At 50.8% G+C, this 16845-nt stretch overlaps 1 protein-coding gene across 6 annotated transcripts in view; it reads right to left on the bottom strand.

The window, feature by feature from the left end:
- Window positions 1-4631: 4631 nt before the first annotated feature.
- The window catches only part of LOC120506837, a 30463-nt gene continuing 18249 nt past the window's right edge, over window positions 4632-16845 (bottom strand). For 5 of the 6 annotated variants that reach the window (XM_039718866.1, XM_039718865.1, XM_039718863.1 and 2 more), the window contains 8 exons: window positions 11577-13727; window positions 9726-10775; window positions 8752-8808; window positions 7730-7830; window positions 7367-7431; window positions 6627-6778; window positions 6383-6535; window positions 4632-5267 (listed from right to left, as the gene is read on the bottom strand). In XM_039718866.1, the coding sequence (XP_039574800.1) occupies window positions 4948-5267; window positions 6383-6535; window positions 6627-6778; window positions 7367-7431; window positions 7730-7830; window positions 8752-8808; window positions 9726-10775; window positions 11577-13707 (4029 nt within the window). In that variant the 5' untranslated portion in view covers window positions 13708-13727 and the 3' untranslated portion in view covers window positions 4632-4947. Of the gene's footprint in view, window positions 5268-6382; window positions 6536-6626; window positions 6779-7366; window positions 7432-7729; window positions 7831-8751; window positions 8809-9725; window positions 10776-11576; window positions 13728-14863; window positions 14904-15302; window positions 15625-16845 lie in introns of those variants that run through there. The other variant, XM_039718862.1, reaches the window with a different exon arrangement.

Raw genomic sequence — 16845 nt, 5'->3', positions numbered from 1 at the left:
CAGCAGCAGCTCCAGCAGAGAAATCAAACTCTCAGGTGATATCCACAGGGCAGGCAGGGAGCTGCAGCTGCATCCCCTGGGATGGAGAACAGGCTTTTAGACCAGGCTAGAAGAAAAGTGACAGCTCTAGGCCTCATTTCTCTGCTCTGCCTCATTAATTTGAAGTTGTCACAGATATATCTCCACTTAATCACAGTCACTCACTTGAGGGAGTATCACTCAGCTAGTTAACAAAATACTGCTACAATTTTCTGCACTTGAGCTGATAGGGCAAACCCCACTTTCTCCAGGGGTGATTGTCCCTTGTTTGTGGTTGTATTACAGCTTAATGCCATTCAAACCATTCAGCCACACTCCCACATTTTCACTCTAGTGTCCTCCTAAATGCACCACTTCACACAAGGACATCTGAGCCTCTGGAGGTCTCCCTCAGCATGACAATGACCTCAGCAATACCCCAGCCTCTACCAGCTGGCAGAGAGTGATGGGCAGCAAAGACACACAAGTGGCATCCCAGTGGGCTGTGAGCACCCACACCCCTTTCCCAGCTCTCTGCTTGCTGTAGGAAAGAAAACCCAACTTATGTCCAGCATCTCCCTTCACAGTGATTGTCACCACACATTATTTGTTGCTTTCACTGTTCAGATTAACCTACCAGCCACAGCCACCACAGGCTGAATGAGGCATCTCCAATTTTTCTTGGCTTTTCTGATTAAGTAGGTGCAAATAGAATGAAGGGTGTCCCAGAAGGAACTGCAACCATATCTTCTGCCCTAGCTTGATGGTTCATGTCCGAGTGCTCTGTGGCCAGATGAGATTTGCCCTGCCTTCTTCAAAATCCAGGGAAAAAACAGTCAGATGAACTTGAAGGATTTGGGGAGAATGTGTTCAACCAGGCTTAGTAAATGTCTTCTCAAAAAAACCCAAATATCAGCTGATGTACAAATACGGTTCTTCACCTGCAGTTCCTAGGGCATGTCTCAATCTCCAAGTAAATCCTGGATCCTCTGAAACCTCTGCACACACAGCAATAAAGCATAAGAGAATAGTTCCTACTGAAAAGAAAAAAATCATTTGTGGTGGCCCATAAATCACCAGAGTGTGTCATTTCATATGGCCAAGGGCTGTGAGCAAGCAGTGCTGCACAGTGAGGTTACAAATTCATTTTCCATGTCAGAAGCAGCAGAGCTTCCAGTCAATCTCTGAGCAAATTCAGATTTACAGATCCAGCAGATTTGTCTTGTTTTATTGTTTATTAATTCAATCCACAGCAGATGTGAGAGAAGAGCAGATGCCAGTACCCTGACCTGCAGCAGAGGGAAGGAAGTCTGGGGCAGAGTGCCTGCTCAGCAAGTTCACTGGTGCCAGGAAGGGGGGAGCAGTGGCTGATACCCCAGAGGGCTCTGAGCCCTTCAGAGAGACCTCAAAGGCCTGGAGAGATGGGCAGGGAAAAACCTCCTGGAACTCAATAGGGGCCAGTGCAGGGCTCTGCCCTTGAGGAGGAACAACCCCAGGCACCAGCACAGGCTGGGGTGAGCTGCTGGGCAGCAGCTCTGCACAGAAGGAGCTGGAGCTGTCCATGGGCCAGCCGTGCCCTGGGGGACAAGGAGGCCAAGGGGAGCCTGGGCTGCATTGGGAGCTGCACTGCCAGCAGGTCAGGGAGGAGATCCTGCCCCTCTGCTCAGCCCTGGGGAGGCCAGTCTGGAGTGCTGTGCCCACTCCTGGGATCCTCAGGACACGTGGAGCTCCTGGAGAGGGTCCAGCAGAGGGGAACAAAGATGATGAAGGGACTGGAGCACCTCAGCTCTGAGGAGAGGCTGGGGGAGCTGGGCCTGCTCAGCCTGGAGAAGAGACACTGAGAGGAGCCTCACCAATGTCTGCAGAGCCTGCAGGGAAAGGCCAGAGCCTGGACCAGGCTCTGCTCAGCAGGGCTGGGAATGGGACAAGAGGCAGTGGGACAATGGGGCAGGAGCTGAGGCTCAGGAAGCTCCACTTGAGCATGAGGAAGAACTTCCCTGTGCAGTGCCCGAGCACTGGGACAGATTGCCCAGAGGTGGTGGAGTCTCCCTCTCTGAGGATATTCAAGAACCATCTGGACACCCTCGTGTGCCATGTGCTCTGGGATGGCCCTGCCTGAGCAGGGAGGTTGGAGCAGATGACCCATGGTGGTCCCTTCCAGCCTGGCCCATCCTGGGATTCTGGGATGTCATCCCCTCTCAATTCAACTGGGAGAGCAGGAAAGGAGGGATGGGCTGTTCCTAAAGCCAGCCTAGAGTTCATAAGGCAAAACAGTTTCTTTAGACATAGTGGAAAATAAAAAGCAACACTATTTGGGACTGAAATGGTGGATTTTTATAACAGGGGAAACCCCTGGTAACTACTGTTCACAATGGGCTCGGTCCCTGGCTCTGTCCTGCTGATTCACACACAGATCACACACATACCTGAGGTGCTCCCAGTAAAAGCCTGACATTTCTCCCAGGCACAGCCATGAGGGGCAGGTGCTGTCACTTCACAGCAGGTAAGAGGGGGCAGCATGCCATCTCCACCTCCTGCACGCACCCAGAGCCCAGATGGGTTTGGCTGCAGAAAGCCCTGCCAGGCACATCCCTCCAGGCTTTCCTCTGTGCCCTTGCATCAGCAGGACATTCTGTTTGGATGAAAGCTGCAGGGAAAGGTGATCCAGTGGGAGGATCATCTATGGATGATCCTCATGCTTGGGTTACAGAGCAGACTACATCTCTATTAAAGGAGCTGGCTTCCAACAGGGGAGCACAGTGTGAGGCTCACCTTGCTCCTGGAAAAGCTGGGAAGAAAGCAGAAGCATCCATTTGCTTATCAGGTGCTTGGCTTTGGGATCCAAATCTTACCTGACAGGGAGAGAGAAGAGTTAGCAACCCTGAAGAGCCCCCAAGCCCTTTTGTGGATCCAAGAAGGGAAAAGAGGAGATGGTGACTGACCAAATCCAAAGCCAAGATAATGACAGTACTATTTTAGCCCCTAGTGCTTTTCTTTGATCTCAGTGAGGAAACAAGCACACTCTGTGCAAACACACTAATGATTTCCTTTTTCTTACAATGGAAAATTACACCCACTTACCTGCCTCCTAGGGAGATGTTTGCATTTAATTCTCTGCTATTTACTAAATACTTTGAAAACCATGCATAGAAAATGGTTGGTAAGAGGCGATTGCTCCACGTATGTCAAGGGAAGCAATGATCAGGGTGTCTTCAGGAGATCCGTTTTTCTGTTTCACGACCCCAAACCGGATGGCAGCAGCGCTGAAGCGAGCTGCTGTTGAGGGAGTGTGTGCAGGGAGGCACCAGCTCTGCCTCACTTGTGTCTGCAGGCAGGAGAGCCCCATCAGCAGCAGCTAATTTGGATGAGCCTGTCACGGGAGAGCAGCACAGCCACGCCTCGCCAGAGGGGCCCGGAGGATGTTTGTTCTTTATCACCTCAGTGCAAACAGCGTGCTCTCACCCGGCTCTGCCAACACCGGCATTTACAGTGCCCCAATCCGTGCTGAATCAATTTGTCAAATCCCCCCCATACTGCAAATGTTGCTTCTTCAGCAATTCAACAGCTGAGATAAAGGAATTGCCCCTTTCTTTTTTTCTTTGTTTTTGGTTGTTGGGTGGTTTTTTTGTTGTTGTTTTTTGGTTTGTTTTTTTTTTTTTTTTGTGGGGGTTTTTTTTTTTTTTTTGTGGGGGTTTTTTTTTTTTTTTTGGTTGTTGGGTGGTTTTTTTGTTGTTGTTGTTTGGTTTGTTTTTTGTTTGTTTGCTCTTGGGTTTTTTTGGGGGGCGGGTTTTGTTGGTTTTTGGGGGGTTTTTTTTTGGTTTTTTTTTTTTTTTTTTTTGGGAGGAGGGGGAGGAGTATGGAAGCGACTTATCCTAGGGAAACACCCCAGGGTCCCTTTTGACTCCTTCGCCAGTATCCTCACCTGCAGAGAATCACATCAGGGCCATTCCCAGCCCCTTCCAAGCCGACCGCGCAGAGCAAACGCTGAGCTGGGCATCTCCCTGTGCAATCCCGCTCCCTTCAGCCCCCACCTCCGGCACATCCCGCCCAAAGGGCGCCGGGACAGCGCCCCGAGCGGCCCTGCCGGAGCTGTGTGAGCAGGGACCGCAGCCCGGCCGTGCCCGGCTCCGGCAGCATCTCCCGGGAGGCTGCAGGCAGCCCCGTCCCGGGCTTTTGGAGGCAGACAGCTCCCTCCAGCGGGGCATCTGCCGCCGCTCCATGCTCGCTTCTTCCCGGGGAAAGAGGATTGAAACCCCCTTAAAAAAAAAAAAGATGAACAGAGATGTTACCAGGCTCCAGCGGCAGGACAAGCTGGGAAGGCAGCTGTGCTTCACATGCGGCCAGGATGAGGGGGTGGTGGGATTTTGCAGGCAGCATCCAAAAATGCCACAATCACCAAAAATTCCACCAAGCACCAAAAATGCTGTCCCCATCACTCAGTGAGCAGGGATGCACCTGCCATAACCTGAGCAGGTTTCTCACCAAAATTTTAAGTCAAGTTCTGGAGATGTTTCTCAGCCGGGCTGTAAGAAATACCCCACAGATCCTCAGGCCATGCCAGGGCTTCCCACAGAGCTCTGCCTTGGGGGCAGGAGAAAGCAGGCAGCACTGAGCAGGATGCAGAAATATTTTTAATTTTATATTAAGCACCAAAACATTTTCTTTCCTTTTTTCTTAAAAAAAATAGTTTTTAATTTTCCTGTGTAGAGCTCGAGTAGGATAAATCAACAGACATACCACAGCATAGATCAAACACTTTGTTCCCCAAGCTGAGCAAGTATTAAAAAAATTAACTTACAACACGAGGAACACTGTTGTGGGATATTCATGGTCCATAAAACACAGCAGAAGGGCTGGCACAGCCGGGGCTGTGGCAGAAACTCGGGGAAATGCGGCAGTGACCGCACAGGCCTCGGAGGCCCGGGCCCCTCAGAGCGGGGCAGGCGGCTCTGGGAAGCGCTGTCCCGCCTGGCCGGGCTGGCCACGGACACTCCAGAGCCACTCGGGGGCCCTGGCCCGCAGCTTCAGCTGGAAGGGGTCGAGCTGCAGGCACTCCCCCAGGGCGTGCAGCTCCACGGCCGGCTCCTCCACGGCCCTCACCGGGGGCTCCTCAGGCCTGGGGCTCCTCCTGGGGGCCTGTCCCCACAGGGCCGTGACACACAGGGCACCAAAGGCCACCAGCAGCACCAGGCCGGTCACCAGGGCTGCGCCCACCAGCATGTCAGCGTGGCGGAGGAAGGTGCTGATCCCTGCAAGAGAAAAGCCACGGGCTCATCCCAGCGCCCGCTGCCCCAGGGACCCCACTGTGCTCACAAAGTCTCTCACATCTCCTCCGGGAAATCCAGCACGGCCCCTGCCACCCTCCAAGAACCCTCCTGTCTGCCTCCAGGCCGGAGCACATCTCCCAAACCTCCATCCCAGGGAAATACTTAGACCAAGAGCCCAGAGCAGCACAAGGATGGTGATACCCCAGAAGAAACCCAACAGAGCAAAGCCATTGCCAGAGCCACATGCAGCTACACGGAGATTAAAAGGTCTGCTGCTGTTCCCATCCAGGCCTGGAGAGACCCTCCCCATGGCCCAACAGATTAAGATGGATTTACAAAATTACCTGTGTTAGAATATAGCAATAACCAGCTGATCTGTACAGCCTTAGACTACTCAAGTTGTTAATTAACTTGGAGTTGGTAGGAAGAGTGAGAAATTATATTTGGCTATGAGCTCACATTAAGGTTTAAACTACTGCAGCAGTGGTGAAGTAGTTTTGGTAAAGCAGCCACAGTGTTTGGAGCACATATTGCAGAATATTGCTGTTTTCCAGCCTGTGAGGCTCCATTACTCTGCTGTTGGATTGGATTAGCCACCACTGATTATAGTCAAGCACCACATGCCATCTGCTCAGCCTCAAAGCTGGGGTAAACACCAGGGACATCACTGTCCGTGTCACCAAGATCTACACAGGGTGACAGGAGAACAAAGGGCACCCCCAGGAGCCACAGGGTTTGCTGATCACATCAGTTACAGCAGAAGTAGCTCATAAATCACCCCTGACCACACTTTGCTTATAACTTAAGGGCTCACATGTGCCAGGCTGTAGCCCCAATGCAGAGAAAGCAGGAGACTGAGGGAAGGGAGCCTAAGGCTCATGGAGAGGTTCTATTCCCAGCTGGGAACTGCCTTGCAAAGGCATTCCACATCCTCGCCACACCTGGCAGGGACACCTAAAGCCACCAGTCACAACACACACCAGCAGAGGTGCAGGACCCCGGCTGGGAGAGAGCCCCTGGCCCTGGTGTGCTCCCCCACTGAGGCCAGGAAAGCCCCAGACCGCGGGAGGGAGCAGAGCCGCAGTTCCATCCTCTACCTGCCCGGGGAGTGCGGATGCAGAGCGTGCCGGACTTGCTGGGAGAGTGGTCCTCGTAGTCCTTCTTGCAGCGGCACAGGTAGGTGCCCACGCCATTGAAGCACTCCGCCTCCTCCCCGCAGAGGCCAAGCCCAGCCTGGCACTCGTTCACATCTATAATGGGGAATAGATGCCCTAAGTCAAGACAGGCTTGGCATTAAAGGGTTTATCCCAGGAAAAAAAATAAATAAAGTGAAGCACCCACCTTCAACAAAGAGTGAAACAAGCTGCAGATGCTCCACAGCCACCGAGGTGCCAAGCACCTCCTCCAGCTGTGAGCGCAGGAGCAGAGACACATTCCTCTCCTCTGGCTCCAGGTGCAGCCAGAAGGTGAGCAGCAGGTTGGCATCCCTCGTCCTGTGGGCAGGAGAGAGCCCAGGGTGAGGCAGGAGGAAAAAAAAACATCACTGCAGGCTCAGCTCTGATGGCCCATTTAGACCTTCTGCCCTTGACATGGGATCGTGGTGCTGTACGCTCTTGCACAGATGATCTGTGCCAAGAGGCAGCTTTGCACTTGGACCATGGGAAAAAGGAAAGCCCAAGAGTGGCTCCTCATTTGAAGCTAGGCTGAAATGGCCAGATATTTGTGTAAAGTGAATTGTAGTAGCAATTTGTTGTTGGAGATCAGCCTCTGCTGACAGCTCCCTGCTTTCTCCAGCAGCCACTGTGGCAGGTGAGATTTCATCCTCCTTTTCCTCCAAAGTTTAAATCCATTTTATACCTATATAGGCCCCAGATAATACTAAACACAAATTTTCACCATCTTTCCTCTAGAAAACAAATTTTTTTTTTCTACTTTCAGGACAAGTTACAGATCAAGGAAGAAGAACAAACACATATCTCTTCCTGGGGAGGGAGAGTGAGAAGCCAAGACACTGCTAATCCAATAAATATTACAGGTTACAGCAGTCACCTGCCAAGCCAGCAGCACAGCATTAACCCTACCTTTTGACATCCTTTAACTTTATTTCACTGACTCTGTTGGCAGAAAGCTTCAGATTTTTCTGGATCTGCAAAGGAACAGAGTGACCAGTGCTGATTTGATGTTCAACAAGCAAGAGTATGACAGCAAACAGCTTTTCTCACTGCAGCACCCCATCTTGCTCTCCCCTTTCACAAACCCCTGGGATGCAGAGAATGTCCCTTAGCCCACTGCTCTGAGCCCTTTCTTGAGAAGAATACCTGTTGTTCCCATTTGCTTAGCTCCAGGTCATCTCCCCCAAACACAAAAGCACCAAATGGTCTCTTCTACATGAAGATTTGGGACATCCCATCTGTTCCTCTCCACCTCCCCATGCCCACGCTTACATGATTCTTCAGAGATTCAAGGAGACCCTTTTGGAACTCACTCCCACTGTGAGGAATCCAGTCCTTGGGTTTGATTTCAACACTGACTTCAAACAGCACATCTGCCAGAAGACACAAGGATCCTGGCATGCTTAAATGCACATAAACAGGCTCCCTAAATGAGTTAGTCCTTAAGCACCAACACTAGAACAGCACCATGCTTGTGCAGGTCAGTGCCACAGGGGCATTTCCAGGGGCTGTGCATCAGGTAGGACAAATTGTTGAGTAACAGGTGAACAAACCTTAGTGAATGCTTGTTGATGAATATTAGAATTGATCTTTCAGTGAAAAACTGACACAAAGCAACAAATCCAATACATATCCAATCACATTCACATGCCTTTAGCCCTTCTGTTTCCCAAAGGGATTGTCATAATTATTGATGGATTCTAAAAGCCAGTTTTCTCTTGGAATCCAGACTGGCACAGATTTGTCAGCTGGCTATTTAAAACCTATTTGTTCATCAATATTTCCCTTGTTCAGAGCTGAGGCTCCTTCTGTATTGACTCCTTTGTGCAAGATGTTTCTGTGGCTTGCTGAGCCATACAAACCCTGCATTTATATGTATAGTTGCTCTCCCATAAGAGGGAGAGCAACTTCTCTGCCTGGTCTGAGCAGGATTTCTGCACATTTCTGATCCTGATAGTCATGGGACATCCATTGTAATACACTGGAGGAATTGAGGTTCATTCTTCTTAGAAAAACCTTCTATAAATAGCCAACTTGGACTTGAACAAGCCAGCATGTATGTCAGGGCTGGCACCTGAATTCGGGTTTCTCCGGGGGAGACACAAAGTGGCTAAAGCACAACTGCAGGATTGCAGTGGCATCTTAAAAAATAGCATCTTCAGAGTGGTCACTACTCAGAAACAACTCCCACTGCTTTCTATAATGTAATGAGCAGGTGATGTCCAGCACAGCCTCAGGCAGCTCCCTGGGCTTAGGGCAGTGTTTTAAGGCACACTTAACTCTGCATGGCTCACCTCCAGGATGGTGCTGGGATTGCAGTCCTGTGTCGTTCCCCACAGATGACATCAGATCTGCCAAAGCAAGGGAAAGCATCAGGCTGCGATCACTGATGTACCAGTTACGGGGAGGGAAAGTACTTTAGGTCTGTGCCACTTTTCAAAACGAGTGCCAAGTGCCAGCTCCTGCCTCTGTTCTTCATACTGAAATGAAATGTCAGGCTCTGAAGGAAATCTCTTTTCCTCTACAGTAGAAAGTACTCTTTAGATAGAAATTACCCAAATAAACCTCATTGCCATTTCTGGAAGCAGACAAACTCTAATCCTGTAAAATCACCAGAGCTGCCTTGGATCCCAGTGGAGCAAAACAGCTTGGGCATTACATGCCAGCAAATCAAAAAATCTGAATAATATCTACAAGAGAGGGGCAAGAACAGTTTGGAGGTGAGGAAATACCAACTGAACACATCTTCTGCTTTCAGACAGAAATTAAAACATATCAGTAGCTAAATATTGCCTGTGTAAGTGACCTACCGTCAACTCCTAAATTTTCTTGAGACAAAGAATTTTTCTAACCTTTCTCCAGCTTCTGGAGCTCAAACTCAGTGATCATGCCTGGGAACACTGTGACTACTGGGGAATCAGTGCAAGACAGGGCTGTTTAAAACCAGGATGAGTATTCTCAGTCTGCTTTGGGGGTGAAGTCACAGCTGAGAGGCTGGCTCCTCCATGGATAACTCAAAACACTTGGATTAGAAACCAGCATGTCCCAGCATAATCCCATAGATGCCCATGTTAGAAGTGATAATTCTCTATCTTCAAGTCCCTCCCTCCTTGGATGCAGGAGTCAAGAGTGGTACCACATGGCCCAGCTGAAGGTAGCAGCCATGTCTACAAATAAAACCTCTCAAGAGAGTGCTGCATCACTGGAGGTGGATATTGCACATTGTCAGGCATGAGTTCAGCCAGTAATAACCAAAAAATCACCTTACCAAAGAGCTCTTCAGTCGTTCCTCCCAGAGACAGCACATCAGCAGCAGTCACACCAGGAGAGGGGTAGAGAGGTGGTTTTGTGCTGGTGTTCAGTGGTGGCTCTGCCAGCTCTGGTGTCTGTGTGTGATGTGCAGCAGCTGCCACTTCTGAGGGGCTGCCACTGGCCTGACCCAGGGTAGGTGATGTGTCAGAAACACCTGCACTGCTGCTGGGCATCTCTGAGCAAGGGGAACCAGCTGGGTGACATGGGACCATGGTGGCCAGGGGTGTCCCAGGGCACAGCTCCAAGGCAGGTGGCTCAGCTTTGCCCCCAGTGTCTTGCCCAGCTGGAGCTGGCTCCACCAACATGTCATCTTCAGTTTCTCGTCCCTTGCTGACACTGTCCTTAAGGTTCCTTTCATCCTGACCATGCTCACTCTGCTTAGCACCAGGCTGACCATCTTCCATGAGATCAGGAGAATGCTTGCCCACCTCTTCTGGGCTCACAATGTCAGGCTGGATCCTGCCACCAGCAGGTGCAGCTGGTGGGGCTGGAGGAGCTGTCAGCATGGACAACAAACCTTTGGTCACCGCTGTCCTCCAGCTCTCATTTTTAGAGGTCTCCTGGGGAGCTGCTTGAAGATCAGTATCACTTGAAGAGCCCACAGTTTCAGAGTCTCTGAATACATAGTACTGTCCTCTAAAATACCTGTATTCATGGCTTCTGGAACCACTCCCTGACAGAAACAACACCTGGACCTCAGTGGCTTGTGCAGCAAAGATCAGAGTGCCTTGGTTGTGGCAAGCAAACACCACTTTGGTTTCCACGCGTGACGAGACCCCCTGGAAGATGATCTTGTCCTGGTTGTTGCCACAGCCATCACTCCCCTGGAACCCTTGGATGTAGATGACAATGTGCTTCTGGGGGCCTGCCCAGACGGTCCAGTTGCACCAGATGTTTGGTTTAATGTCCATGTGCAGCGGGAGGTAGAACAGGCCAGACCCATTCCGGAAAGTGAGGTGGCAGCTCCTGATGGGAAAGTACTCTGTTACCCAGGGGGGGCCCAGCTCTGACACATTTGGAACACAGAAAAGAAACATGCAATCAAAGGTTATTATAGTCACAAATTATATCGCATATTACATTTTATATATCAGACTTTTAGGAGTGCTGAAAGCTTCCATGGGAGAGGCAGCATTTCAGACCCTCTCCTGCTACAAGATTTCTGTAGTTTCAGTCCCTGGAGCCATACATCCACACTTCAGCTGGAGCTGAGCCTCTGTGAAAGGCTGCGTGAAGCAGAACCAGCGCCAGCCAGCTCCAAGACGGACCCAGCACTGGGCAGGCCAGTGAGGAATCCTCCCCTGAGAAGGAAGGAGTGGCTGAGACAAGGTGTGGTGAACTGACTGCAGGTCCCACTCCCCTGCCCTTCCAGAGGCAGGGGAGGAGGTAGAGAAACCAGAGTGAAGTTGAGCATGGGAAGAAGGGAGGGGTGAGGGGAAGCTGGTTTTAAGATTTGGGTTGATTTCTCATTATCCTACACTGATTTGATTAGCAAGAAATTAAACTGATTTCCCCAAGTCAAGTCTGTTTTGCTCATGATGGTAGACAGTCAGCGATCTCTCCCTGCCCTTATCTCACCTCACAAGCCTTTAATCACATTTTTTCTCCCCTGTCCTGCTGAGGAGCAGCTTTGACGGGCACCTGGTGTCCAGCCAGGGTCACCCCAGCCCAATTCTCCCCAGAAAACAGGTTATAATTGCTGGGTGGAGACTGCAGGTGAAAGGCACAGCCTTGTCCTTGCCCCCACCAAGTACTTTTGACCTCTAAAGATGACTTGTGCTAAGACACAAAGTGCAGAGACACCTACCAGCATGTTTCCCTTGCTGTCCTGCTGCCATCTGGGTGTTCCCGGGTACACCAGGGGGATCCCAGGGCTTTTGGTCTCTTGGCAGTGTTTCTCCCCACGGAGCTGCAGGCAGATCAGGGCGTGCAGGAGTGCTGCTGAGTGCTGCTGTCCTCTGTCCTGCACCCACTTGCACAGCTTCTGTGGTTCCCTGCATTTTAAACCCCCTGAATCTGGAGACAGAAGCAGGTTTGTCGCTAGCAGCACCGTCCTGATGCTGCACAGGCACCTCGTGCACCCCTCTGGTGTCCAACAGGGAAGTTGGTGTCACCCCAGAGCCTCTGCTGACACGGCCCTCAGGCTGAGCAATCTTCACACCAGGCCCTGGGACAGTGACAAAGACTGGGGAGGGACTCCTGGCCATCAAGCCCAGAGAGGCTGTGGTTTCACCTCCCTGTCCCAGCACCACCTTTTGCCTCCCAGGACCAAGGCATCTGGAGGACCCATCTGCGCCCAGTTCAGAGGCTCCTGATGGATGGCAGGGTGGTGAAGGGGAGACCACCTCCTGTCCTCCTGGGCTAGCTGGGGAGATGTCCCTTTGCCTGAGACTGACAGGTTCCCAATCCAGAGCAGCTGGTGGAGAGGGCACCATGGACAGAGACTCCACTTGTGGAGGAAGAGGTGCTTCAGGAACTAAATCCAGAGAGCCAAAGTCTGCAGGGACAGGCTCTGTGGAGGAGGTCACCAGCACAGGGATGGTTTCTGTCCCCAGGGCAGGCACAGGTGTGAGAGGATGCTCCAGCCCTGTTGCCAAAGCAGGTACAGCCAGCCCTGGTGCTGTGGGATGCAGCACTGTTCTCCTCCTGACAGCTCCCCCAAAACTTCCCCGTGAGAAAATATCCATGAGCTTGGTATGATGGAGGCCAATTGTGCCCAGCTCAGGTTTAGGTGTGGACAAATGCCCCAAACTGCTCTGGCTTCTCTCAGGAAATAGCTGCCAATGGCCCCTGGTGACCATGTCAGAGGGGCTCCTCAGGCTGGGCATCAGGCCCTTGGCCAGGCCATCAGCTGGGACACTCAGCAGGGCATGGCTTCCATCCTTCTCCAGGCTGGCTGTGCTGAGCTGGCTGTCCCTGGTGGGACCTGTGCCCTCCTGGCTTTGCCCTGTGCCAGGGGACAGAGGCTCAGAGTGTGCAGCCAAGGCCAGGTGACCCGTGCCTGTTGGTTTAATGGTGAGCTGCAGGTGGCCCAGACCCTTTGGCATCAGGGTAGGGCTCAGGACAGGCTGGCTGCTCTCCAGACTCACACCTGCTGGCTGCCAAAAAGGTTCTGCTCCCTGGAAGGCACCAAGCAAAGGAGTTTCCAAAAGCACGCTGTGCACAGGAGCAGAACTGACAGCACTGCCCTCACTCACGGAGGGATTCTGCCCCCAGATGTCCTGAGCTGCAGTGGGGATTATTCCCTCAGGTGCTCCTATGCCTGGAGGCTCCAGCAGCTCAGACCCCAGCCCACAAGGAGCTTTTGCTTCTAGAGCTTGTGTCCTTGCACGTTCACATGGGATAAGCTCTGCAGGACTTCCCACAGCTGTGGTGTCCAGAGGGATCCCTCTTGCCTGCGTCTGCTCACTGCTTAGCACGGTGGTGCTGCCACGTGTGGCTGCAAAGCCCAGTGCATCTCTAAGGTTTTCAACCCAGCCAGACTGAAAACCACCACCTTTCTTTGGCAGTTTTGAAGCAGAAGTTCCAGAAATTACACCACTGGAGGGAGAGACACCTTGCTGGTCTTGGAAGATGTAGTACTTCCCTTTAAATCGTGCATCTCCCTGGTTTGGCAAGTACCTCTTCAGCAGCACAACGTGGACAGCCTGAGCAAAGGTGGCAAAAACGTGCATCTCCTTTTTCCAGCAGGCATAAACAACACTGTTTTCCACCAGGGAGGAGACCCCTTCAAACAGAATTTTGTCCTCATTTTTGTTGCAAGCATCCTTAGTGATAAATCCCTGGATATAAATTACGATGTGCTTCCTGGAGCCTGCCCAGATTGTCCAGTTGCACCAAAAGCTTACAGGGAAATCAGTCTGGAATGCTGGAGGAGAAAACTCCCCATATTTGTCCTTCAGCACTCTGTGGCAGCTTCTTATAGGCACATAGGCCATTATCCAAGGAGATTCCAGCTCTGGAAGACAAGAAGCAACAACCAAGTTTTCCCCCATTTCCACTTCCAAAAAACAGTTACCATCTTTATTTCCAGAAATTATCTTCAGGATCCCTCTTCTCCCCATTTTGGTATTTCCTACTCCCATTTGCCAACCAACATGGAAACCCATGAGTGGGAAAACATGGGAGTAAGCCCTTGGGAAGCTGGAGAAGCCCTGGCCACCACCACCTCCTGCTCCACAGAGAGCCAGGCTGTGCCCCCACTGCTACAGCCCCAGAGCAGGGCACACTCCTGCTTTAAACCCCCCATGGCCATACAGGAGCTCAGAGGTCCCAGGACAGCCACACAGTGGGTGCCACTTGTCCCAGGGAGGCAGATTCTGCTCTGCAGGTCAGGCTGTTTAGGGACCTGGGCTAAAAGCTCAGGGAGCTGCCCCAGCTGGGTGAGTTAGGAAAGCAAAGAGAGCACTGCTACGTTTGGTTTCAGCCTGTGGGCCAGGTTTGCTGTTTATGCACATGCAGAGCTGGGAGACAAAGCTCTCCTGAAGGCATTTTCAATCTCTTTGGTTTAAAGGGCTCAGCCAAGCCAGAAACCACTAGAGCCCCAACATCAGCATCTCCCACAACACTCAAAGGGGAAAGCAGCTTTCCTGAGGCAGGGAAAAGCAGTGTTTTCCAAAACCACTTTCTCAAAGCCAGAAGAGTGGAAAGCTCAGGACAGGTTTACCCTACAGGAGCACACTTAAAGTTTAGGTTGAACTTTTGCCACTTGTTTTAATTGCTGCAGTGCTTTGCTCCTGCCTGCAGGACCTGCTCTGTGGCAGGGACTTGGCAGCCATGGGACAGTGGCACAAGTTATCTCCCACACCAGCACTGTTTTTTCCCTACCCCAGCACTGATCAACCACAGCCACTCACTGTCCCCACCCCCCCACAGCCAGATTGTCACTCCTAATTTTCCACACTACTTATTGGTGGCTTAAAGTATCCAACAAGTTCTGGGGGAACAAAAAAACAGAAACCAAAAAAAAACAAAACACACCCACCAAAAAACCAAAACAAACTACCCAAAACCAACAAGTACGCAAACAAAAACCACCCAAAAACAAACAAACAAAAAAGAAAGCCAGAGGTTGATCTGAGAACTAATTCTTACCTGGTTTAGCCTTCCAATACCTCTGAGAGGATCCCATTGACTATTAAAAAAAAAAATAGTCCAATTGCAGACCCAAATACCAATTCCTAATGTTTATCACAATGCTCAGAGAAATGCCAACACCAGCCCAGTGGGAAGGGAGAACCAAACCCAGCCTGGTGGGTTGGGGTTTTGCCTACACCAGGACTGAATCCCAAGATCCCATCATTTATTCCGTGCAATTATAAACCTTCTCCCCTCTCTCCATTCACTGATTTGTGCCTGATTTGTGCTGTTGAACCACAGCCAATAAAAAAAACAGCCCCAAAACACAGCAAGCAAAGCCAGGCAGGCTTGAATCACTCAGGACCACACAGAAGGGATTTGCAAGCAGGCAGGACAGCACACCCAAGAGGGGAGTTTCCTACAGGGAACCAAGTCCCCACTGCCCCTCACTCACCCCTGCAGCAGCAGCAGCATCACAGCAGGGCCCCAGCATCACCCCAGGACCCTGCCCAGCAGGAGCTGGCCCCAGCACCCAGGGCATCAAGAGCAGGGCCAGAATAAATGGGGAGGGCAAAGGCCTCATGGCAAAGGTTTATCAGAGGCACAACATTAAAAAAGACCAAAAAAACCCAAAAAACCCAACAAAACATACAAAAAAAATCTCCCTGTCTCTCTCCAAAATAATCCCTCAGGCAGAGCAAAAGTGGGATCACCACCTTCCTCAGATCCTCTCCAAAACACATCCCTACAACAAAGGGCATGATCTGACAGCCCACTCACTCATATAAGGCCCTGCTTCACCAGTGCCAGCAATTAGCTGATAGCAATTAGCTAATCAATGAAATGAGGCCAGCTATAGCTTGTTAGGGACAGACTTGTCCTTTCAGTTTACTGCCCAAGTGTTGTTTCTGTGCTGGCTATTTGAGTAAAAAACATTTTTCCATTTATAACACATAATATTCTAACCTGAAATTAAAGTGGTGCTAATACCCCAGTGTGACACAGAAGCAGAGCCCAAGATGCTTTTTGTCTTATAAAAGAAAAAAATATTCAACTACTAGAGTGGGGAAAAAAAAAAGAGTCCTAATGTAAAAGTGAGTGTTTTCATCACAACATTTTAACCAGCTTCTGCTGAAGGCTGTGATTTCCCCTAGGGCAGCACCATCCTGACACAGGACTGAGTGAAACAGGTGAAATTGCCTCGAAATGCAAGCAGCTCCTCTCCTCATCTACATTTACTGAAGTGTGGAAAGCAAATAGCCCAGGTGATGATGTATAAATTATTAGATGCTTAAAATTCTTTCAGCTGTAAGAGTCTAACTTGTCATTAGGAGCCATACAGATTAGGCAATTAGGCTGTTTGACATGCAGCTTTGACAATGTTGCTTTTAAAATGTCAATCATCATTTAGCAAAATAAAAAAAAAAATCTTTTTTTTTTTTTCCCTTCCAGCTCATCACAGCCTGACAGGATGATGGATGTTCAGGGACAAACACCCCCACGGGTTTTTGGGGGGTCAGATCAAGCAGTTCATCAGACTGTCCCAGCTGCCTGGGTTTTCAGTTGTATTGGAGCAAGCCACTGCACCCCAGCTCCCAGTTTTTAAGCTTTTCCATCCACCCCATTGCAGTCCCAATGACCAAAAGGCCAGTGAGAGCCTGTAACTCTCCCACAAGCACCTGCCCATAACTGCACATGTTCAAAGTGACCCCAAGCCCCCTCCTGCTGTCCAGGTGTGGACAGACCTGCAAAACCCCTTTCCCACTTAGCACAGAAAGAGAGAATCTTGGAAAATCACTCTGAGAGGATGGAGTCCAGCCATGAACCAAACACTGCCTGGCCCAACACGGAGCCATGCCCCTGAGCACCACTCTACAGGACTGAAACATCTCCAAGTGTGGAGCCTTTGTCCTTATGGGGGACTAAACTTGCCAGATGTTGGCTGGAAACACTGCACAGCTGGCACAAAGAGGTTCAGAAGGTCCCTACAAACCTGG

Source organism: Passer montanus, unplaced genomic scaffold (genome assembly GCF_014805655.1).
Source record: "Passer montanus isolate IOZ18808 unplaced genomic scaffold, ASM1480565v1 scaffold40, whole genome shotgun sequence".
In the NCBI taxonomy this organism is placed as follows: Eukaryota; Metazoa; Chordata; class Aves; order Passeriformes; family Passeridae; genus Passer; species Passer montanus.
Note: the sequence above shows the minus strand (reverse complement) of the source record. Positions and strands in the feature narration are given on the sequence as shown.